The 24804-nt window shown below is 43.1% G+C and overlaps 1 protein-coding gene across 3 annotated transcripts; it reads left to right on the forward strand.

The window, feature by feature from the left end:
• Nucleotides 1–1558: 1558 nt before the first annotated feature.
• Syx17 (syntaxin 17) lies at nucleotides 1559–24310 on the forward strand. 3 transcript variants are annotated; one of them, XM_077646809.1, is made up of 7 exons: nucleotides 1559–1693; nucleotides 2212–2414; nucleotides 2830–3025; nucleotides 3123–3316; nucleotides 7288–7338; nucleotides 20795–21011; nucleotides 24064–24310. In XM_077646809.1, exons 2-7 carry the CDS (start codon nucleotides 2250–2252, stop codon nucleotides 24201–24203), a joined length of 963 nt encoding a protein of 320 aa, XP_077502935.1. In that variant the 5' UTR covers nucleotides 1559–1693; nucleotides 2212–2249; the 3' UTR covers nucleotides 24204–24310. The 3 variants fall into 3 exon arrangements, with proteins under 3 accessions (XP_077502935.1, XP_077502936.1, XP_077502934.1); XM_077646810.1 differs by lacking the exon at nucleotides 1559–1693 and having other exon boundaries at nucleotides 1728–2414; nucleotides 20795–20962; XM_077646808.1 differs by lacking the exon at nucleotides 1559–1693 and having other exon boundaries at nucleotides 1731–2414.
• The last annotated feature ends 494 nt before the right edge of the window (nucleotides 24311–24804 follow it).

Here is a 24804-nt window from a genome sequence, read left to right on the forward strand (position 1 = left end):
TGCCCAGCCCATATCCCCCTGTACTGCCTTGTTTGTGGTTTTCCCGTGGGCACCTAGTGCTAATCTTCTGACAGTTCTCTGATTTACTTCTAATCGCGACTGAACTTCAGCCCTTAAGCATAGAACCGCATTCCCGAAAGTAAGCCCGGCACCATTATTCCTTTCCAAATACCTCTCAGTACTTCATACCTGTTGTGCCCCCACAATGCCCTATGTTTCATTATCCCGGCATCTCTTCACCCTTTTGCTATGAGAGACTGTTCGTGCTTTTCCGTGTACATATGCCCGTTGTTTACCCATACCCCGAGATATTTGTATTCGGCCACTCGGGGTATTTCATGGCCTTATTGTAAGCTCCTGATCAGTTGTCCCATTGAAAACCATCACACCTGACTTAGTTGCGCTAAAATTGAAACCTAGACTGTCTCCTAGCTTCGTCTCCACAGCAATTCACCAAAGTTTGCAAATCTTCCTGGCTATCTGCTAACAGTACAATATCGTCCGCATACATTAAATCCGGTAGTCGTTGCTCAACAACCTTTCCACCTAATGTGTATGACAGATCATAGCCTAGATTGCTTCCTTGTAGCCTTCTTTCCATACTTATCATATAAAGCATGAACAGCAGCAGTGATAGAAGACAACCTTTCCTTAATCCTTTGTGCATCTGGACAGTTGTTGTACTCTTAATTCCTTCCCATGTTATTTCAACTTCATTTTCTCGATATATTTCCTGTAGAAAATTAATTACCTCATCACTGACACCTTCACCTTTTAATATATTCCGCAGGAGTTCCCTGTTCACGTTGTCGTATGCACCGCCTATATGTCCAAGAAGGCTAAATACAGAGGCAGAGGTCTGTTTTCCGCCTTAGTTATTGGGTATAGCACGAACAGGCAATCATCTAAGCGCCTACCACTTCTGAACCTGTTCTGAAGTTCTCCGAGTATTCTGTTACTTTCTACCCATGACTGCATTTTTATTTTCACCACCTGCATCGCCAGCCTGTATGTAACATGTTATCGTACCGGTCGGAAGGATTTTATGTTCGTCTTATTGCCTTTTCCTTTATAAATCAAATTCATTTTACTCTGTTTCCAGCTGTGCGGAATTTGCTGATTCGTTATGACTGCCTCCAATACTTTTATCAGCGTTTCCTTGCCTCTTTGGCCAAGTTCATTAATTGGCTGACGTACATCTTGGAATATTTGCTTCCGCCTTTTTCCAGTTAAGATTCGTCAGTTCCGCGCTGTTTTCTATTGTGCATTCCTGTGTTGCTCCCTCATTTGGGGTGATTACTCTATCGTCTTTCTTAAATGACTCGATGGATGGATGGATACGGCTGAACCCTTTAAATCGGGCGGTGGCTCAAGCCACCTAGCCATGTCTTGTGAAATTTTACTCCTGTCTTGCTTTTAGCCACCAATCAGATAACCTTCGCTTGGTTACTTCTAACCTCTTAAAATCCACTTTCCCTTCACTATCCCTAAACCCCAATGCCTTGGGTAAGTCAGCCCCGCTGCTTTCCACTGTAGGGCCCGGTGAAGCCCTTTACAGAAAAGTGCCGCCTCGCGGCCAGTGTGCGCAATGGCTTGGCGATCTCGGAGCCCATTGAAATCGAGCTGACGCTTCAGGCATGTTCTCGAGGCAATGCTCTGGTTGCACCGGATACGTGACCTACAGAAGTAACATGTGAGCAAAGGCTAAGTGGTCGAGGTCAGCCTAACCGTGTCCTGACCGCACTGACCTGCAAGTGTTCATTGCACTTCGCAGACAAACGGCCTTCCTGGGCCTGCTTCCAATCCAACCGCTTGGTTGTTTTAACCTAGGCACTCTATGGGCCACGCTAGGGACAACTGACAGAAACAAACTTGAACGCGACGTGAAAAGCGTCACAGAGGAGCGACTGCTGTCCAATCGGCGCTGTCTGTAGAGTTGCCGCTGGCACTTTTCCTGTCCTCTCTGCTACTCAACCACATTGTAACGACATCGACGTATCCAACCTCTCCCCGTGTTCGTGCTATTTTTGTGAGCGTGCGCAATGGTCGCGTGTATGTTACTCACTGTTAGTTTAGGGACAGGATTCGGCGCACTTATCGCATGCCTTTCATAATAGGGAGAAGTGACAGCTCAGGTTAGCTGTGAACTCAGCCGAGTATTCATAGTGTGTCATCCTTGCATTATCAAGTTTCATATGCCGTCCCCGACAGCGGGTTCACTTGCAGTTTGTTCTGGACTAGTCAATGAAATGGTGGATTCGGATTTAAGAGACAGCGCACATCGAGAAATTGCTGCAGAGCCCTCTGTCAAGTTCCCTCTGCGAAGAGTAAAGCTTGTAGTTCACCGGATCACGAAAGTGGCGATTCCACATCACCTCGACATTCTTTCGAAGCAGCGAAGTATCATTGGAAAGGTTAGTTGGATCCCAGTTTACTGTTCGTGCAGGTGTACCTTTATAAATGTTCCGAACGACAGTTTTGCTTGTCTGGAAGTGCAGAAGTTCGCACGAAACCAGCTGACTATCCTCGCACATTGTGCTACCAGCTAAAGTGCTTTTGTGTTGGAAATCATGGTTGAGGCCGAATTGCATGCATTTATATTAACTGATTATATAATTGGGGCTCAGAACCACCTGTTATATGTGGCCGTAGTGTTACTGTCATCACTTGCGCTTTTTTCTTTAATATCTTGCGACGTACGCGCGGTACTACTCAGAATAGCAGGCTGCATATATTTTGCTGAGATGCATGTGTGTTCGTGTTTGAACTTTTTCAAGGTTTACATAAAGAAGACATTTCTGTCAACCTTTATTTTTTTGCTCATTTTAGTGCCAGAAGCTGAAACAGTGGGACAAACTGCATGATGAACAGATTAGAGCATCTCTCACCATCAAGCAGCTTAAGGCTGACCTGTATGAGCTGGAAACGCTCAGGAGCCAGGTAGATCCGACGGACCTGCAGCAATTTGAACATTTGGTGCGACCAGCTTCAGAAGCTACGTTTGAGCAAGTGCGCTCGTTCACAGGTGAATTAGATATTGCAGTGTTTTCAAACTATTTTAGTACTCCAGAGTAGTGTAATATGAAAAAAAGAAAGCTTGCCTTTTTTTCTATGCTTTGCAGAAATATGCCTTCCTGTGGGGCCTGTTATTGATTTCTCGGCACAGCACACTTGTTTACCAGAAGTTGTGCCTGCAGCTGCTACTGACACTGACGTGCCTTCACTAGAGAAGATCACAGTATCAGATCAGGCATTTTATGTTGAGCATATTCCTGACAACACAGCAGCTTTCAAGTCTTGGAATTCCCTCAAGAAGGTAACAGTGTCAAAATTTTCTGAGAGTTGAGTTACAACTTACTGACTGCAAAAATTAGAGTAGTGGTATTTAACACTAAACAACCTTTATCTTTGCATTTACTTCAAGTACAGTTAATTAATGAAGTTTTAAAACACATGTTCCCACTGCTGCTTCCCTGGTAATTGTGTAGCAAACTTGTATGTATACTGGTTCTTACACTGATACAGGTTAACTGGTGGTTGCAGTAGTAGCAGTTGCACATTATTAGAATAATATGTTTCTGTGTACGTCCTTTGTTTACTTTAAGCTATTTTCATAATGTGTCACTAACTGGCCCAAACATTCTACACTTGTGTGGTTGCATATAAATTACTTATTATTCTTGAATTTTGTGTACCAGTAAAAGCAGTTAAATTATGAAGACCCTCTTTTTCTTATTTATTCACTGATAAATGAGGAGCATTAGTGCATGACATGAGGAGCATGACACCATTTTTCAGCCTCAAACTGTTTATTGCATGCTATTTGCTATACATCTCGGAACAACTGTACAAAATGAGTGCATGTGGAGCTGGCAGTAATTTGTAATTCAACTTTTAATATTTCTCCTGAACCGTGTGGCAGTCAGGCAGCACTATGGTGCTCGCGGTTCGTGACATAAACCGACAGTTGCATGCCTGCACGTGACTGAACGACTGAACTGCGCGTAGTGAGCATAAGGGAGTGAGTTGTTCGTTTCGGCTTGGGGTGCAGTGGGGTGAAGGAGGATAGTTGCAGGGAGACAAAGGCCTGCGTCCTCCCCTTTCCTGTTTATAGCATCTGCCGAGTTTCAGTGACTTCACAACAGTGTGCCATGGCCGGACTCAAGTAGGTGTGTGCTCTGCTCCGCACTGACCGTGCGCACGGAAGTTTTGCAGCAGACGGCACTGTCGGTTTTTGATGTCACTCTGGCAGCTTCAATAGGTCGTCGCTGTCAAGGGGAGAGGCTTAGAGCCGACAACTTCGAATTACAATTTCTAGCTCAAGTACAAGTGTAGAGTCTGAATTCTTTCAAAATTGCCGTTTGGGCGAGTTGGTGGGACATGATTCGAAATGACCAGCGCGGAAACAGACGGGGACACGAGAAGAAAAAACACTGACGACAGGACGGGCGCTGACTAACAACTCTTTATTGTCGAGGGAAACCCAGCACAATATATACCAAAAACCACGTGACAGTCAAGGGGCCAAAGATTACAACCTAATCCACAGTCATCAAGGGGCAGCCAACACATGTATGAACCAGAAGGAAAAAAAAACACCAAAAAATGAAAAGGGGGGTGAAACTTTATGAAGTGAACATATCAAAAAGCACTCTAACCAGCAAAAACCAAGGAAAACACACATGCCAAACAACATCTTGGCCAAAGGGCGGTGTCAAGAACACTAACAGCAACAACGAGCGAGCCTAAAAGGGTTTGGTTTAGTTTAGTTTATGGGGTTTAACGTCCCAAAGCGATTCAGGCTGTGAGGGACGCCGTAGTGAAGGGCTCCGGAAATTTCGACCACTTGGGGTTCTTTAACGTGCACTGACATCGCACAGTACACGGGCCTCTAGAATTTCGCCTCCATCGAAATTCGACCACCGCTGTCGGGATCGAACCCGCGTCTTTCGGGCCAGCAGCCGAGCGCCATAACCACTCAGCCACCGCGGCGAAAGGCCCGAGCAAGCGAAGCAAAAGCAGAGTCAGAAATCTAAAATCAGATAAAATGTCATACAACCCTACGGATGCCACAAACAGCTAAAAACAAACGAATACAACCTAAAATGGAGCAAAAACTTGTCAACGCCAAGAAGGTAAGAGGTAAAAACAGTCTACATGTAAAACACAATTTGGACGATTACCATTTATGAGCCGCACCAAAAACCTGAGGAGAAGAATGCACACAAGCTAACACGAGAAAACTTCATGAGCAAACGGGAATTGGCAGGTGCGCTTCCTTGACCATGCCTAAAGATTCCTGATTTTGCATGTTCGCCTGCCAATTCCCGTTTGCTCATGAAGTTTTCTCAGTTAGCCTGTGCGCATTCTTCTCCTCAGGTTTTTGGTGCGGCTCATAAATGGTAATCGTCCAAATTGTGTTTTACATGTAGACTGTTTTTACCTCTTACCTTCTTGGCGTTGACAAGTTCTTGCTTCATTTTAGGTTGTATTCGTTTGTTTTTAGTTGTTTGTGGCATCCGTAGGGTTGTATGACATTTTATCTGATTTTAGATTTCTGACTGCTTTTGCTTCGCTTGCTTATGCCCTTTTAGGCTCACTCGTTGTTGCTGTTAAAGTGCTCTTGACACCGCCCTTTGGCTGCTATGTTGTTTGGCACGTGTTTTTTCCTTGGTTTTTGCTGGTTAGAGTGCTTTTTGATATGTTCACTTCATAAAGTCCCCCCCTCCTTCACTTTTTGGTGTTTTTTTTTCCTTTTGGTTCATACATGTGTTGGCCACCCCTTGATGACTGTGGATTACGTTGTAATCTTTGGCCCCCTGACTGTCACGTGGTTTTTGGCACATGTTGTGCTCGGTTTTCCTTGACAATAAAGAGTTGCTAGTCAGCGCCCGTCCTGTCGTCAGTGTTTTTTCTTCTCGTGTCCCCGTCTGTTTCCGCGCTGGTCATTTTTAAGTGCACGTAATCAACGTCGTGGCTAGTAGCTGCAACTTAAAAGCACGATTTGTTGGTAGACCATGTCATGACCCCTTTAAATATAATTTGCCGTATTTACTTGAATCTAGGCCGGCCTCGATTCTAGTTGAGTTGAGCTGTTGAATGCTAGAGGTAGGATTAGCCTTGCTTATTCTGCCGGCAATTGCTCCACCGTAGCATCACTTCTATGTTAGTGATGTCCTAAAACCTGTCGAATCTACCCCGCTATGCGCACAGTCACTTATAATAGCACGTGTTCTACTCCTGCAGTCATCATCTATGCACACATTCACTCCACATAGTCCACTCCAGAAGTCACCATTTATGCAGCTGACACCCAAAAGTTGAAGGCCAAATAAGAAAAAACTTTCCAGTAAACCGGCCAAAGAAACAATTGAGAACGACAGCACGGACAGCATGCAAACAATATTAATTTCCACAAACCTGTTCCCGCTCACTCGTCGTCCTCGCCATTGCTGACCACCTTATCACTATCCTCTTCGTACAGTGCACAATCTCCTGTGCCATCAAGGCATTAGAAATGCTGCACTTTTGGAATGAGCGTGCAGCCAAGCTTTCCAGAATGTCATCTCAGGCTGCAGTGATCCAGCTAGCTACAACTCCTAGCAACGTGCTTTTAATGCGGCTTGTTGGAGTTAACTCACGTGTTTCATCGCTAGTACCATAAGTTGCCTGAAAAAGGTTTGCGGCTGGACCTAAAAAACTGTATTTCTTTGGCAACCCGGCGTGCAATGCTCCAGCTTTCTAGAAAACACTACCTGACACAAAGGGTCCAGCTAAAAATAGCGTTAAATAGAATTTCGAAGTTAAATTATAATCAGATATGCCCTGCTTTCTTGTCAGCTTCTCACTTTGGCCTGTAGTAGCATTTTTGTGGTCACTGGAAGTGCCACTGACCTCCGCGATTTCGCAAACTCTGCTAGTGCTGATTCCACTTTGGGGGGGGGGGGGGGGGGGGGGGGTCTTTCTTTGTGCCTGTGAAGGCCCTCCTGATTGCGGTGCAAGCAATAAGTCAGTCACAAATACAATGACAAAATCCTCAAATGTAGGCCAGCCTAAGAGTTTCATATCTCATGTTTTTAAAAGAACTATCAGCCTAGATTCGAATAAATTCGATAAGCGGCCTACCAATTTCATGTATGCTCTGCATTGTACAAATTCAGGCCAGGCTGTCATTACGAACTCAGTCAAATGGATTTTGATCAAGCCTTCTCGGCAATGATGTTTAAATTTTAAAGTTTTTCTTTTTACTAGTTGTGCCAAACCTCATTTACATGGTCCTTATTACAGGATCTCCATGATCTTCATGATTTGGTGACGAGCTTCAGCAGCCTTGTTCATGTATGTATATACATTACTCTTTGCATTCCGAAACCAGTGCAATGCCGAATAACAGAATCACGATGGCCTATCAGTTAGTTCAAGATAGCTAACACTTTCGCATTCAGTCACATCATTCAAAAATATTGAGCATTCCTACAATTCAATATGTTGATCATTTGAAGCAAGTTGTAGTGCAAAATCAGCAGCATCATGGAACATGTTATCAAAAACTGGCTTACTTGATTGTATTCATTGGAGCTATTAGTCTTCTAAAAGAGTCCTGAAGCACCTCCTGAACTTGGCAAATAAACCCACCTTGTTTTTAGCTCATGTGCAAAGGATCATAAGGAACTAGTATAAATGCTCTGTCTACAACAGAGAACTTGCAAACTTGCTCCGAAATAGCTTTGCATTTCCTGCTTCAGCTTCAAATTGTTTCTCTTTGTTCATCTTCTGTATTATCATTCCTTCTTTACCACGTCACAGCCGGTTGGAGGTGAGATTCTGTTAGTGTCACAGCTGGGGGGGAGCACCAATGGCAGCTAAGGTAGCAGGCTGAGCAAATAGAGCAATTTGTGTTCCCAAATGGCACGAATCAGCTCATACGCACATAAGCAAAAAAAACAGAAGCTGCAAGGTGCAGTCTGAGTGGATAAGGAGAGCACCTCTCGGTGCCATCACAGATGCAAGCCTTCCATTGCCGTTTGAGAAATGAGAGTCAAAACATGAGGGCAGCTGAAAGGCAATAATTGGTTATTGGTAACTGTGCCCCTGTCCCGCCAAGCGCTTCCACCGCCGGCTTGCGGTAAGCGTCGCCGCGCGGCCTGTTCTGCGTCTCTGTCAGGAAAACTCCCCAGCCACCGCACTTTTGGGCTGGAAGGGAAGGCGTCTATCAGTGGCGTTCGGCAGCTCATAGCCGGAGGATATGAGCCCATAAAGATGTCCAAGGTTTCCCAGTGGGGGATGAAACATTACCAGAGGCACAAAACTTTTTTAAATGAACCATATTCACGATGTGAAAGAGGCTATATGTCAAGCCATTGGAGTGATGTGTCCAGCTAATGTGTTGCGAAAACACACAACAATGTACCGTCAGAGACTGAGTTGACAGTCATCTCAAACATCTCAAAGCTGGTGTTTAGGCGCTCACACCTTATATTTATAATTTGTTTGTGCAGCTAATACTCTACAGGCATTTTAATGGTACCAACAGCAACGGTAATACCGGCCTCGCATTGTGCCAGCACGTTGCCGCTCTTTCCATCTTCAAGTGCAGTGGCTTGCTTTCCCAAACCAGCTGCCCACAAGCCAGCACAGTGTCTAGAGATATTCTCCAACTCACAAGTTCTTGTTGTGCACCGAAATTTCTACAAGCCGGCACAAGCTCTCAGCTTTTAAGAGTGTGTAGCTGATTCATGTTTACACCTCGCGTGTTGCGTTGCATTTGAGTAGCTTTCTCTCTGCTGAAGGAAATTGTATGATGGAGTGCAGACTTGTTTATTCTACGTTCTCAAAAGAAAATGCTCGCATTTCATGTCAAGGTGAGAAAACTGTTGTACCATTGTATCTCAGGTGTAGAGGCAAATTTGGCTCTGTTCTCAAGTCGCACCATTATTGTTGTGGTTTCCAGTGCTTTGGGGCTCGAAATGAAAGCATGCTGAAATTGTGCTTTAAGTTTTGTCTCCGTTTCTGTTGAGAGAACATTCCTTCACTGTGGCAACCCCACCTGCTTTGGAGAAGGAAATTACGGCTGCAGCGCTGAAGCCTTTTGGAGTCCAAATAATTCTTTGTGTATTTTCTGCTCATTACTGATGTGTATTGTAGTCTAGTAAGCCACGCATGGTAGTCCGAGAAAGGATAAAGAAGGCAGCTGGGCCAAGCTGCTTTATCGCTATGCACGGAAGGCTGGCTTTTGGAATTTAGAAGAGAGTTTATGCTGCTCTCAAGGATCTATGTGGGCAGGGATCGACCGAGTGGCAAGCCGTCTGCACACTGCTGAAAACTGCTTTCTGTAACACCACAAAAGGTTATCCAAGAAACTAGCTTATTCAAACTTTTACAAGTCTAGCAAGCGTCTACTTTCTTAAAGTGTTATAGATGATAAATTTGAACGGAAAATTGTTTCTGACGACGAATGGGTAGAATCCAGCACTCGCGTGTGTCTTCTCTTACTGGTCGTGTTATTAACCTGAAAAAAATATACTTCTTAGCAAATTTATGAAGGTATGGTTTGACCCCGGCATGAGTCCAGCTATTTTTTTGGCACGAAAGATGCCCCAGAAGAAGGCATATAGGCTCTTCCTGACGACACACACCATGCTGCCGGAGCCGTTGGACTGCCCCACCTTCGAGATAGAGACCCGTATGCCACCTCGAGTGGCGCACATATCACGCTGGTATTAGATACACAGGGTGCTTATACAAATCATTTTTGAAGTGTTCTTTCTGTAGTGAATTTATTTTGCAAGTTGTGGAGTAAAGTACTCTTGAGATTTTGCAATTAAGTAACAGGTGTTTGAAGCCCCCTTTAAATTTTGGCATTCTGCCTAAAGTTTGGCATTCTGCCTAAAGTTTGAGTATCATTACAGGCTTGTCGAGCAGAAGGACTTGTTTATATTTTGTGGCTCTTGCTTAGCTAACTGCCTTTGGTGCAAAGATCCCACTGAAGCAAATATGAGCATGGAAGATTAACTGGTAACTGGTGCAAAACAATTGTTATGCTTTGCCACTGAGTGAAGTGACCAAAAGCTGCAGAAGATGCTACATAAAGCATGATTGTCATGTACAAATGTAGCAGAAACAGAGCTTCCCTTGCGTAGCCTTGCTTAGTAAAGCAACCTATGCGGCCTTGGCTTTCTCTCCAAAGAATGCAATAATACTATGTAAACACAAAACTGGTTGCTAACATATAGTTAGTTGCTGGTACTATGCACTACAAAAGCAGCTTCTTTCATGTCTTCCTTTTAGGATTGTGCTTAGAGGTGTAGATTTCTCCTTAGGATCACCGAATATGCTCTTGCTAAGCTTGGTTACACAGAAGGCACCTGAAAACTTTTTCAAGCTTATTCATGCATTGAGTGGAAGATTTTTTTGGCAACAAAGAGAGTTTATGCATCAGTAGTGAGGTTGACACAATAAGGTATCATGTTTAAATATGCTTAGAAATAAGGAGAGAACAGAGCAAAAAGTGCTAATGTGCGCTCAGTATTAATATACTCGCCAGCTTAGTAACTGCATGTATGTTCAGTGTTGGCAATCTTTGTGTGCTTCTGTGGGGCAAAAAACAGTTTCTACATGTGCAGATTGTTTTGACTGTAGTTGGGGCTTCACAAGTAAGACTCTGCCCGGAGGGGGGTGTCTGCAGCTTGCAGACACATTGGTGAGTGGCGACACCACAGGTTTCCGAGCATCCGCAGGGACATCCCCGCAGGGGGATGGTGAACGGTGCATCACCACGGACCCGAGCACCCGCGCCTGGCCGTGCTTGGCATCGCCGTGTCCGGGGAAAAGGGGATCCTGGTGGTTGAGCTGATGCCGAGCGTTTGGACCTTTAAGGCCGCTCGGTGGAGGCAACACACCACTTTGGCCCCAGCTTTCTGTAGACGGCATCTCCAGCCTGACCCGAACAGGGGAAATCGGCAGTCGCCTTTTCCTGTCCTCCCCTCCATCTTTTACTTTCCTATCTCTTTCTTACAACTCTCCCTGTTTCCTCCTCCTTCTTGGTTTTTCCTTTTTTCTTGCTGCCGAGGGTTAACCTTGTGTGCCGAACTACCCTGAGTTTCGTCATATTTGGTTATAGCAGTGGTTTACAGCTGGCGTGGGCAGGGCTTGCTTGCAAGTTCCTGTCCCGTCCCTTTGTTGGGCTCCATGGTAGGTGGCTGGAACCATGGCCGAAGAACATAATTTTTTATGGCTTCCTCCTTGCTTATTAATGATCGCCCTCTGAAAAGGGGGTGGACCGATGTCGCATCCCAGTTTTTGAACAAAAAAAAAAGACAACTTTTCCGAAGTACCACATCGTCCGCAGTAAAGAAACAGAAAAGCCAGCCAGACAAATATCCCCGTTCCTTGCTTCAAGAGTTCTTACAGATTCCTTGTGCCCTCAGTACAAAGTCACAAAGTTGGCTAGTGGCGACCTCCTGCTTGAACTGCTGAACATAACTCAAACATCAAAGCTTGCAAACATTGAAACTTTTGGCGATATTCCTGTCTCTGCCACACCACACAAATCATTGAACACAGTACGTGGTGTCATCTCAGACAATGACTTTCTGCACCTAACAGAGGAAGAGATGCTTGAAGGACTGACTCCTCAAAATGTAACCAACGTCCATGGAGTTACAATCCGCAGAGACAACAAAGAGATTCCGACAAAACACCTGGTCCTGACGTTTGCCTCTTGCACCCTACCCGAGTCAATCGAGGTAGGCTATGCAAAAATCTCTGTTCGTCCGTATATACCCAACCCTAGACGCAGTTTCAAATGCCAGAAGTTCGGTCACGGCTCCCAAAGCTGCCGCGGCTGTAACACCTCTGCTAAATGTGCCTCAAATGACCACCAATCAGACTGCGGTGCCGCACCACACTGTGCAGACTGCAAAGGCGACCACGCTGCTTATTAAGGTCTTGTCCTGCCTGAAAGAAAGAAAAGGAAATAATTACAATAAAGACAAAAGATAATATCATATTCAAAGACGCAAGAAGGGGTTATGCAATGTCACAAGGCACTTTCTCCTTCACACCCCACACAAACTCCGCCGATGTGGTGCCCAGCTCACACATAGTGAGGCTGAGGCAGGGCCATCCGCGCCTCCGGCAGATGCAGCGAGAGCTTCTATGCCACCCCCGAAAAAGGGCCCGTCGGCCACCAAGTCGGCAGCCCGCAAGGCTTCCCCTACTCGGGAGAAGCCCACAACCTCCCTGCCCGTGGGCTTCCTGTCGAACTCCAACGCCTCCAGTGAGGCGATGGACACAAGTCGGAGCTCGCCTCTGCAGTGGCGGAGCTCTCTTGATCGCAAAAAAGAAAAAACGCTAATAACAGGCCCATAGCAAGGAGGGACCTAAGGTCTCTATACATTCATACATTCACCCCCCCCCCCCCCCCCCCCCCCCCCCCCAAAGTCATCATGGCGTTCCTTATCCACTGGAACTGCCTGGGAATTCTAAATAACTATAGTGATGCAACAGATATTTTAAATTCTCTATCTCCTGTAGCACTGTGTCTGCAGGACACCAACTTGGGACCTTCTCATAAAAATATTTTTTAAAAGTATATAGTCTTTTGCCGTGACCGTGAGCAGGCAAATAGGCCCTCTGGAGGTGTTGCTGTTGTAGTGCAGAGTGGCGTTGCAGCCCATGAAATAAAGCTCCAGACGAATTATGAAGCCATTGCAGTCACCGTCCTAAGCTTTAAAACAATTACCATATGCTCTATATATATTCTACCACATCTCACTATAACACTACAAGATCTAGAGGAACTTTTTAGGCAGCTACCAGAGTCATATCTGGTAGTCGGGATTTTAATGCGCACTCCTTGTTTTGGGGGAGGGAGCAGACAGACACTCGAGGTCGGGTTTTAGAAAATTTTATTCTGTGCAACAATGTCTGCCTGCTCAACACAAGCAAACCCACATGTTGCTCCTCATCCTCAGGAAAGATGAGTTGTATAGGCTTGTCTTTTAGCTCTCCATCTGTTTTAACGATTTTGAGTGGGATGTTCTGAAGAACCTATACGGAAGTGATCACCTCCCAGTGGTAATTAACTTTTCATTGCCATCATCAATCATTCCAACTAAACCACGCCGCTGGAAGCTGCACTTGGTGGACTGGCCACTATTTTGAGAAGAGGCCTCTCTGGAGAAATATTTTCGGATGATCTTAGCATTGACAAACTAAATGAAATTTTTACATGTATCACTGCGGCTGCACGTCTAGTTATTCCGCAATCGTCAGGAGTAGTACGCCAAAACCACTAGGTTTGGTATAACCAAGATCGCAGAGAAGCAAAAAAGAAACAGAATAAAGCTTGGGGAATTTTTCGCAGGTATCCAACGGCCGAGAACCTTATAAGCTTTAAAAAGGCGCACGCAAAAACGCCACATATCCGTCTTGATGCTGAAAAAACTTCATGGAAAAACTGTGTCGTCCATAAATAGTTCAGTTACATAAAAAAAAAGAAATGTGGGAACAAGTCCGAAACTTAATGGCAGCTTTTCTCCTTTCACAATTCCTTTCCTAATACCTACTGATAGACAAACAAGCATTAGCAAACAGGCCGACAAACTAGGGGAACACTTCGTCACGGTTTTTTTGCTCCTCACACTGCACGCAATCATTTTTAAAGTACAAGAACACAACTGAAAAACAACAGCTGCCGACAAGTGGCAGTGCTTACATTACAATAAATTAATTACACTACAATAAATCCGTACAGTACTTTCGGCTGGCAAACAGACAGAACCAGGCCTAGATGAAATTCATTATGAAATGCTTGCTCACTTCTCCGAAGATGCTGTAGAAGCTCTTCTGAAATTCTTCAGTAAAATATGGCAGTCTGGAAAAATGCCAGAGGAGTAGAAAAACGCCGTGGTTGTGCCATTTCTGAAATCTGGAAAACACCAACTTCAGCTGATAGTTACAGGCCAATAGCACTTACGAGTTGTCTTGCTAAATGTTTTGAAAGTGTGCTAAATATTAGGTTAATGATATGTAAGTTGATATGTAAGATGTAAGTTGATACATGACAAACTTCTTGATACCCACCACTGTGGAGTGAATAAAACATGCTGTACAAATGACCATGTCGTCCGTCTTGAAAACACAGTCTGTGAAGCATTCATACACAAACAGCACTGTCTGGCAGTATATTTTGACTTTGAAAAAGCTTATGATACCACCTGGAGGTTTGGGATTCTTCGTGACCTTGTGGATCTAGGTAACTGTGGCAGGATGCTGAACTGTTTAAAAGACTTTCTTTCTGACCGTCCATTTCGTGTATGTCTAGGTTGCACGCTTTCGAAAAAATTCATCTAAGAAAATGGCGTACCGCAGGGGTGTATTCTAAGTAGCACACTCTTCATTGTAAAAATCAACACAATATCACAGATAATTCCAAAGTCCATCATGTATTCCGTATATGTTGACGACCTTCAAATTTCATGCACATCTTCCAGCTTATCAACATGCGAAAGACAAATACAGCTTACACTGAACAAACTAGCGACTTGGGCAGACCAGAATGGATTTAAGTTCTGTCCACAAAAAAGAGTTGCCATCTTTTTCTCACTGAAAAGAGGCGTGCAGATTGATCCCACCCTGCACTTGAATGAAATAGTTCTACAAGTAAAACAAGAGCATAAATTCCTAAGCATAACTTTTTACAGAAAGCTCACGTTCTTACCGCACATAAACACCCTCAAAATGAAAGCTTCTCGATCCCTAAATATACTGAAGATACTCTCACAAACACTGGGGGTCTGATAGGTTATGCCTTTTACAGATCGACTGCTCCATAGTACGGTCCACTTTGGACGATGGATGCATTGTGTATGGGTCTGCAAGACCATCATACCTCAAAAAACTGGATCCTGTACAAAACCTGGACCTCCCTCTATCAACTGGTGCATACAGAACATCCCCCATAAACAGTCTATATGTAGAAACAAATGAACCATCTTTTGCAAACAGAAGAGCAATGCTTACCTGTGCATTATATGTACTGAAAATAAGATCCTTACCGAAACACCTTTGTTACCCCATAGTTACCAAGTGCACATCTAGAAGACTGTTCAATAATAAACCACAATCAATCAAACCTTTATTATTACGCTTTGAAGATGCATGTCATGAACTCTGAATACTAGATGCCCTCCCTAAAATTGCCCCGAGACCCGATCCATTGCCACCATGGTACTGCCTTCCCGCTACGTGCGACTTCATGCTAACACAATTTCGTAAAAAACAAACCACATGAACACCTACTACAAGAATACTTGGCTTTGAAAGAGAAATATTCAAACTACATGGAGTTTTACACAGATGGCTCGAAAACAGCGATGTACGTCGGAAGTGCCGTAGTACAGGGGAAATGGGAAAATATAGTAAGATTGCCAAGTTATGTATCAATCTTTACTCCCGAATGTTATGCAGTGTGTATGGCTGTGGACAAAATAGTACATGAGAGCATCGAAAACAGTATAATATACACAGATTCCCTGAGCCTACTCACAGCGCTGCAGTAAAAAAATGCAGTTGAACCCTTAGTAGGCAGCATCATACACAACATAGAAAAAGTCACAACACAAGGACATATAAGGTTCTGCTGGGTCCCGAGCCACGTCGGCATAGAGGGTAATGAGAGAGCAGACTCAGCAGCAGCAAGAGCTCAAAATGGTGAAATCAAAAATGTGAGCGTACCTTTTAAAGACTGCATGAAGTTGATACATAACAAATTAAAGAACAAATGGCAGAAAGAGTGGGATAATGAACTGAACAACAAACTACACTTCATAAAGCCTATCTTGGGGGAATGGAAGTAATGCAGACACCAGTTTCACTGAAAGTAATGTTATGTCGCCTTTGCATGAGACACACGCACCTGACACACAACTACTTACTTACAAAAGAAGACAAACCTGTTTGTGAAAGATGCGGACATGAGCTCACACTAAACCACATCTTATTTGCATGTTTAAGCCTAGAAAAACTAAGAAAGAAGTATTTTAGTGAATTTTATAATCAATGCATTCCATTTCATCCAGCACTACTCTTGAGTGATAATGCAATTGTTGACATTTCTTATGTTTTTAACTTTTTATGAGGGGTTGGTTGTCTTAATGAACTGTAAATGCCTCACTTTTCTTTGATGCACCTCAGCCGCTTTCTCATTTTTGAGAAGTCTGAGATGTCCGTTTCATTGGTTGGGGGCCTCGACATCCTTCCTCTGCAAAGGATGGCCGCTGGGGTTACCTGACCCTCTTTAAAGCTTTTACCATTAGCCATTTCAAAAAATTTTCTCCCCTTTACCTTCACTAGATGGTATGAAATAACATTTGAGGTCCTTTACACCACCATATCATTTTTTTTTTTTCATATAAAATGCGGCACAAGAAAATTTTTTATACCTTGCGTTTGGCGCATGATGGCCTTAGCCGCCTATGTACCATAAGACCCAACAAACCCACACCCCATGTGAATTATGCGAGGATGAACTAACACTAAGCGATGTTTTATTTTCTTGCAGAAAGCTCGAAACACTTCAGAAAAAGCATTTTGCAGTTTTTTACCATGAACACATGCCATTCCACCCAACATTACTCTTAGGTGAAGATAAACTTGTTGACATTTCACAGGTTTTTAAGTTTTTAAAAAGAGCAGGTGTTGTAAAAAAAATTGTAGGCTTGTAACAACAAACATTTTTCAACCACACCTCAGCCATTTTCTCACCACGAGAAGAAGGCTGAGGTGGCTGTTTCACTGGTTGAGAGCCTCAACATCCTTGCCCAGCCAAGGATGGCCGGTGAGGCCACCTGACCTTCTTTAAAGCATTTATCATTAGTTATCTTGAAATTATGCCCCTTATCTTCACTAGGTAGAACAAAAAAACTCTTTGTACCCTGCACACCACCTTGTTTTCAGACTTTTTATAAAATCCTGCACAGAACAATTTTCTATACCTTGTGTTTGGCACATGATAGCCTTAGATGCTTATGTGCCACTAAACACAACACAACAAGTAAGACTCAGCCATTTGCCTAGCATTACAGTGTCTATCTCTCTTTAGCGTTAACTCTCGTAGCGAACCCCCGTTATGACAGTGTCACTGGGACAGTAAAAAAAAAACTCAATAAAAGAGGCAGTCCTGTAAAGGTGGAGCAGCATTAAAATAATTATAGCTTATATTTGTACCCCAGGGGCAGATCTCAAGGTGTATGTCAAATGTTGACTCCTGTATTAATATTCATTTCATATTTACTGCCTAGCCTGTATATCCTCCTTCCAGTTGCTTTGTAGATGCCTCCCCACCCCTGCTTCTCTTCCACACTTGATTAACATATGTTAAGGATAGTGTAACACAGTGATAAAATGTATCTACCATGACAGATGCTGATAATGCAAGCTCAACTTTTACTAAATATAGCAGGTTATTGTTCATGGTTGTAACCTCGATGCGAAAGTGGTACCAGTCAGTAGACATATGAGACAGGATAGGGAAAAAAGGTTGTGTGGTATGATGCAGTTCCAGCTAAATAATGGTAACTGACATTATGAAATAACGTGGCCAAGGGGTGAATGCATTGCATGGTTGCCAGTGATTGTTGCGGTTATAAACTCATCATGAGGCAACAGAGATGGAAGGCATGGTTTCTTTCCATATAAGATGTTTTTTGTTTTGATTTGAAAAAGTGAAATGAACAAAGAGTTACTCTGAATAAATGTGAGTGAAATGTCAAAGCTACAGTTTCCTGTATTCCCACAGTATTCCCAATATTACAGTTTTCAGTGACCTAGTGTTTTATGAAGCAGTACTCAGGACATTGGGTAGCATTAATGTGAATAGTAAAATGGACAAAGTTACATTGAGTAAACGAGAGTGAAATGTCATGGCTACAATTTCCCATAGTCCCACATGCCTAGCATATTACAGTTTTCAGTAACCTAGTATTTTATGAAGCAGTAACTTGAACGAAGGCAGGGCATTAGAGAGTTTTAATGTAAATGGCCAAGCATACATTAACTATTTCGTTACTGCAGAGCATCTGTGTTAGGTTGGCCTCAGTGTGGATGGCAAGCTGCTAAATAGAAGATACAAATTCTGAAAGGGGTATTTAGTATACAGGCATATTGATGAAAGGACTTTTGCCTAGCTTTACTCTTAAGTCCCTGTAGCCAATCACTACACTACCTACCTGTGTCAGTGATATTAGATTGAAGGCAGTAATTTTAATTGTTTATTCTAATAAAATTAAAGAGCCAGCGTGGCAAAGAAAGCACTAAAAACTTTAGAGTGCATTTTTTGCCGAGGCGTGCACCACTGTTTGGATTCTGGATTCTGTTTCATGTGAGCATTTGTGCCTCTATAACACGAAAAACCGCAAAAGGCACAGGACGGAGGAGGCGCCTTATGATGTCACCTGTCATCGTCCTGTGTGTTTTGTGATTTTTCATTGTCATAATGTTTTACCAACTGGCTTAAAACTATACCCTTTTATGTCATATGTGCCTCATGATCTGCAATAGACTGCACTATACCGTTGTATGTGCATTCACACAAAAAAAAAAGTGTGGCAAGGGGCGAAGCCAAGGCAGCCTCATTTTGCAAAGGGGACATGGTATGGGAAGCTGTGACATCACTACTTTTCCTGCAAGTTCCATGTATTAGATTAATTTTGTATTGCTTCTAGAGAAAGCACTGTCAGCTTCAATATTTTATGGACTATAGCAGAATGAAGTTTGCTTCTGAATTCCGGGCAGCAAGGCAGCAAGGTGCATTGGTTGCATACAATGAGTTCAGATTGGATTTGTCGTTTCCAGGCTGTATGCCCAGGCTGCGAAACAAGTCAGTTCTGCTTCTTTTGTGGTTAGTGAGCTTTTGTGGATGATAGTGCCTGGTCCAATTAGGTAAATGTTATTTAAAAAGGTAAGTGATTAATTCCAATACACTGTAGCGCAGCAAAAGACGAGGACACAAGAGACGAGAGATGAACACCACGAGCGCTATGGTGGCCAGCAAAAGACGAGGACACAAGAGACGAGAGACGAACACCACGAGCGCTAACGCCACCATAGCGCTCGTGGTGTTCGTCTCTCGTCTCTTGTGTCCTCGTCTTTTGCTGCGCTACAGTGTATTGGAACTATGTACCAACAAGCCCAAATAGCCACGCTACTAAGTGATTAATGGCAACTAATTATTAAAGTAGGCAGAACTAAAAAGATACTGGCCGTTACTTTATGCAACTCCTAACAACATTCACTTTATTTCAGTGTGGAAGAATGTTTTTTTTTTTTAAATCTTGATCAATTATATCTCTGACAGCCTGTATATGTGCAAGTGAAGGTGCTTTATTCATGAAGAACAAAGCCAACTGATGTCTGCCAGCTCATCACAGCATTTGTACAGTTGAGTCCTATGGTATCAAACCCGGATATTTTGAATTATTGGTTATATCAAACACAAAGTTTATCCCCCTTGAAATTGTTGTGAAAAAGTATGGAAAGTCGCGCTGCATGTCGAACTACAATTTCGCTTGTTGTTCGATATGTCACACTGCGTGCCGTGGCCCTGCAAGTAGCACTTCTCTTAAAGATGCTCTTCAATCACTTTCCACGAGGAGCTTTAATTACCTCAGGCAGCTGTAGCGCTGTGAAATTGCATGACGAGGTGAACATGGGGTGTGCTTGAAGATGGCCTAGCTTGGTCTCTTGCACTCAAATATTTCAACACCACGTTGCTGTCGTGCGATGAAGCCAACCTACCTAACTAAAGCCTTGCGGTGGTCGTTGCCTAGCTTGTATCGCTGCTGAATATGTTGCAGAAACCACTTGTACCTTGAGCGATTATTCTTTTTATAGTGTACTGGCGGCAGAATTAGACATTTTATGATAGGAAGTTGATAGTTTCAAAGCACCGTCCGCAGTGGCTTTGGTGCCAAGCAGGTTAGACCTAGCTACGCCTAGCGAGAAGTGCGCTGCCAGCACACTGGCGGGCGTCATGTCGCTGCAAGAAGCGCATCACTAGCATGGGTGCAATGTATTCTCGCTTCTAGGTTACAAGGAAACTTGTCTATTGCCATTTTTTTATATATCGAATTATCAATATATTGAACTATTTTGTGCTCTGTTCTAGTTAGATATGTCCAGGTTCGATTGTAGTTGCAAAGCACACTTGAATGATGTAATGATATTGGGGGGGAGTCGCAGTGTTATTGCACACAAGCTTTAGAGATGAAGAAATATGTAGCGCAGCCAAGACACAGACAGATGGGGACAGATAGGATGGGTGTGTATCCAATCAGTCCATGCCTTGGTCGCACTATATATTTCTTCTTTAACTTTAGAGGTGTTTGTTATTCAAAAGTGAGACTGTGTATCAGCATTGTTCAAATATGTCTCTGCAAAAAGGAATCCTTATTAGCACCATGTCTGCTGTAGCTTAAAAATATCTTGGCTTTTATTTATGCTCAATAAAATTCCTGGTAATGTGTACTCTTTGTCAAAAGTTTACAGGCCACCAGGACTTCTACTCTGCAACCTAGCAGGGGGCTCTTGTAGCCCTTTTAACTCGGCCTTTCTTGACACTCATGGTATCCTATACTTGCTAGTGTTGTATTGTTTTTATAACGTCTCAAGTGTGATTTCAGGGCCATACCTGAGCTCTAGTGTTGTGTCTTTTTTGTAATTGTGTAATTTTTGTCTGTCCGTTTTGGGCTACCAAATGCTTCACTTTGCCTTTGTAAATTGATCTGTTGTGCAGGCTCAACAGGATAAAGTGGAAACAATAGAGGAGAATGTAACCCGTGCAGATGAGCAGGTGGCATACAGTGTGGTGCATCTGGCACAGGCCGCTAAGCTGCGCAAAGCTATGCTACCAGTGACTGGAGCCCTCATCGGCCTGACCGTTGGTGGCCCCGTGGGCCTGCTGGTGGGCATGAAAGTTGCTCTGGGTTGTGCTCTTGGTGCTGGATTCTTAGGTACGCACCATCCAGCTTCCAGGCAGCCTGAAAGCAAGACTTTCAGCTTACTGTGTTATCAAATTTTGTTGCTTTTAAAATGTAGCTTATGGGCAGCTTTTTTTTTTCTTTCATTTCATTCACACTGAAGGCCTGTGTATGCATTACAAGAGTGAGGTGGGAGGAGCACCAAACAACAAAATCATTCAGTTTAACAATAATTGCACGTCAGAATTATTTTAAATAAGTTTGCAGTGAATGCATAATAACTGAAATGTGAAAAAAAAAGGTTGGGGGGACACTTAAAAACAAAACGAGTTTTTGATGTTTAGTTACTAGACTGTATCTTTGAATTCTTGAGTAAATTTTTTGCAAGTAGTAACAAGAGCATCTGAACTGGGAAAGGCATTTTATTATATGTGCTTGTAGCTATTAGTCGTTCTCAGAAGCCACCGCTGTTTCATTTTTCTGCTAGTCAAAATAAAAAGATAAGAAAAAGATGAGCTACAGAAGCTGTAACTGACCATATGTGGATGCCACCTTAGAGCTGACTTCAAACAATGCCTGAAAGCTTGCAGTGCAAGCACGCAGGCTGTGGCACTACAAACCATTCCCTGACACAGAAGTACAGCCATTTGTCTCAAACTTTACTTTTGGCATGCAAAATTGGCACAAGATTGCATTTGGATGTGCTGTTAGGGTTAGCGATCCCATCCATCCCATCATCCCACCACTGGTATGTTGTATAACACTGTCATATTTATTTTAGTTTTTATGCTATTGTATCATGTTGTGTGATGTAGTTGCTGAGAAGCTGGAGAAGGAAAAAGAATCAAAGCATCAGACGTAGTGCAGAAAACATAATTTGTTTGAAAATTGAATGTGACTTCAAGAATAATGCAGCACAGCTGAGATAAACACAAAAAAGTTTGCGTGCACAGGTATACTTTACTCCTGACTATTTTGTTTCTCAAAGAAGGAGTAATTCGGTACATCAAGACACGTGCAGAGCTAAAACAAATAACAAAAAACCCAGAAATAAAAAAACACATAAGAGCAGCCTGCATATGGTCAATAAGAAACCTCAACTCATTTTTGTGCAGGACAACAGATGGTTTATTTACATTAGAACCCTTTCTGAGTCTTGAAAAATGCCTCGAACAGCTCACATACAACAGCATGTGACTGAGCCAGACAGCAAAGGCACGTGCAGGCAAGATTTATAGTAATGTGGCAGGTGCAAGCCAGTTTGATTCTTGGTCAACAACGTGCTTTCTGAATTCATCCTTGGTGCACAGCTTTCCGCAGATTAATGGGCTTTGAATGCCTGCCACACTTTTTTTATGTTTGTTTTGGTTGCGCCACGTTGTCCTTGAAGTCGCACCAACTATCCCTTCGAAGGATGCAACAAATTTATGTTCTTTCTTGGTTGATAAAATCATGTCAGGAGGAAGGATTAGCTGAGAAGTGCTGAGACCATGCAAGCTCATTCTTTGCAGCCCACTATGAGATAGGTCATGCAAGCATGTAGAGAGCAGCCCACGGCTGGTATCTCTGCCATGCCATCTGCTGTTGTGTGAGATAAAGGGTAGCTTGAAGGTAAATCATGCAATTTGAAAGCATTCACTTCTTGACTGTCAGATGTTACATATATCTGGCGCATGTCCTTTGGCCAGTGTTCTTAAACAGAATGAAAGTTAAGCACTTTGCGGATTGTCCACTTACACTGCGTGGAACAGAAGTCACTTGCCCACATGTACCCTCCCATAGTGGACCACATTGCAGCACTTGTAAATAACACCTGCTGTGTTGTAAGTTGCACTCTTCAGAAACTGAAAGGTGGACAATGGGCAAATGTGAGTCACATGTTTTTCTTCTCTCTCTCTCTGGCCTTAATCATTTTAGGTGCGAGTGTATACATCAGCTGGCACAAAGTGCACGTGAATAAAGGAAAGATGGTTTCAGCTGTTGTGTACATGCACGAAATTGTGCTCACTACTTGTTTCTGAGCATCATGCAGAAGGCATGACTACCTTGCTGTCCTTATTCCTTAACGGACAAAATAGCGCATTAGCTTCACATGCTGTAATGGAATGCATACACAGGTCCCAGGTTCAAAGATATAAATAGGAAAGAAAACTAGGTTTTGGTTCAAAAGGGCACATATTCATGAAGTTGACCCATAGTTTAGAAAAGAGAAAGTGAGATGACTTTAAAGATGGCCAAGTCAAGACCCTGGAGGTGCTGTTCCACTATTTTAAAAAGTGTTTTATTTTGCTTGTGCAATAATGTATTCATTCACTTTACTTTGGCAACAGACTTGTTGCAAAGCTATATAGACTGCTTGAATCAGACCATTGGCTGCAGTCAGCAGCATCTAGAGGGCTACAAACAGTTTCCTCCAATAACACAATGTTAACTCTGGTATCTCACCTTATTTTAAAGACAGCAGAATTACACTTGCTTCTGACTTTACACAAGCTTTTTTTTGTGCAAGAAGCCTTGAAGATATCTGGCCTTTGAAAAATTGTGGAGAGCATCGCACAGCTAGGGAGCATAAATGGGCAGCTGTTTATTGATCACACCTCTGGCAAGTGCTCAGAACTGCATGATCTCAGTTTAATTTCAAAGTGTTTGATGCCTAGGTCAATGGCTGGTAAGCAGTGCCACAGCATACCTCTGTGACTAAGGCATTGTGCTAGCATTAGATACTGTGAGGCTTAATGAATGTTTTAAGCACAAGTTGTGTTAAACCATTGTGTTAAGGGGGGTTTGCTATTGTGGAGGTGGTTCCTGACAAGGGAATGATTACAGTTAACATTGCTCGTGAAAGCTGTACAGCAGTCTATTCCAGCAAGGCTGTTAAGAAACTTCTTTTACATTGTAGGATTAAGCATATTGTGCTAACACAGCTCATACCTACTTATTTTGTCCCGCCCTGCCATCTGCTAGCTATCCTGGTTAGCTCAATCCTGAGTATGGCTGCCATAATCGAGTGCAAGTATATTACTGGGTGGATAACTTTTAGTGAAAAGGCCGTGTCGCTTTATTTTAGTTTATTTTATGTTTGCAGGTTACACTGGAGGGAAGGTGCTACAGCGCAGGTCAGAGCAAGACAAGGTGCCTGAAGACATGGAATTGAAAGAAATGCCTAAAAGGCATGTAACGGACGAGACACTCTTAACCACATCTCCTGTCAAACCTGTCATTTAATAATGTCAACTGTGTAAATTAAGCAGTCACTTCACTAGTCTGTATTACTCGATTTTTGCCATTGTGTGCGAATCTTTTCACAATAAACGTAGCACTTATTAGTTTCACCTTGATGGCTGCTTCCAGTGGTCAAGGAAAAAATTCACTCGCTGATGAGCGAGTGCACCGACAAACATGGTAGTAGTAGTAGTAGTAGTAGCAGTTAGTGGTGTTATTAAAATAATAATAAAAAGGAAGGAAAAGATTTTTGCTAGCCCCGGCATCTGCCATTGATACTGGAGCAACTGAGCTGGGGCAGCGGAAATAAAGGATAGCAGGCAGAATGGAGAAATGAAATGAAAGAGGTGAGGGGACAGGAAGAGAGGATAGGGGGATAGGTAATACACAAACTATTTACTCAATAAGAAATGTGTACAGGTTGTGCGCATTATTAGTTCATGATGGAGCAAATGGTATTAGCGCGGGTGTGCACTTTCTAGTGACATTTTCGGAAGGTGCATTCCACTTGTTCCCCGATGCATATTTATGACGCAAATTGCTCATTTATTTTATCTCGTATTTTGGCAAGATAACCGCTGGTCCATAAGGGTAACGGAGTGGA

The sequence above is a fragment of the Amblyomma americanum genome, chromosome 1 (assembly GCF_052857255.1).
Source record: "Amblyomma americanum isolate KBUSLIRL-KWMA chromosome 1, ASM5285725v1, whole genome shotgun sequence".
In the NCBI taxonomy this organism is placed as follows: domain Eukaryota; kingdom Metazoa; phylum Arthropoda; class Arachnida; order Ixodida; family Ixodidae; genus Amblyomma; species Amblyomma americanum.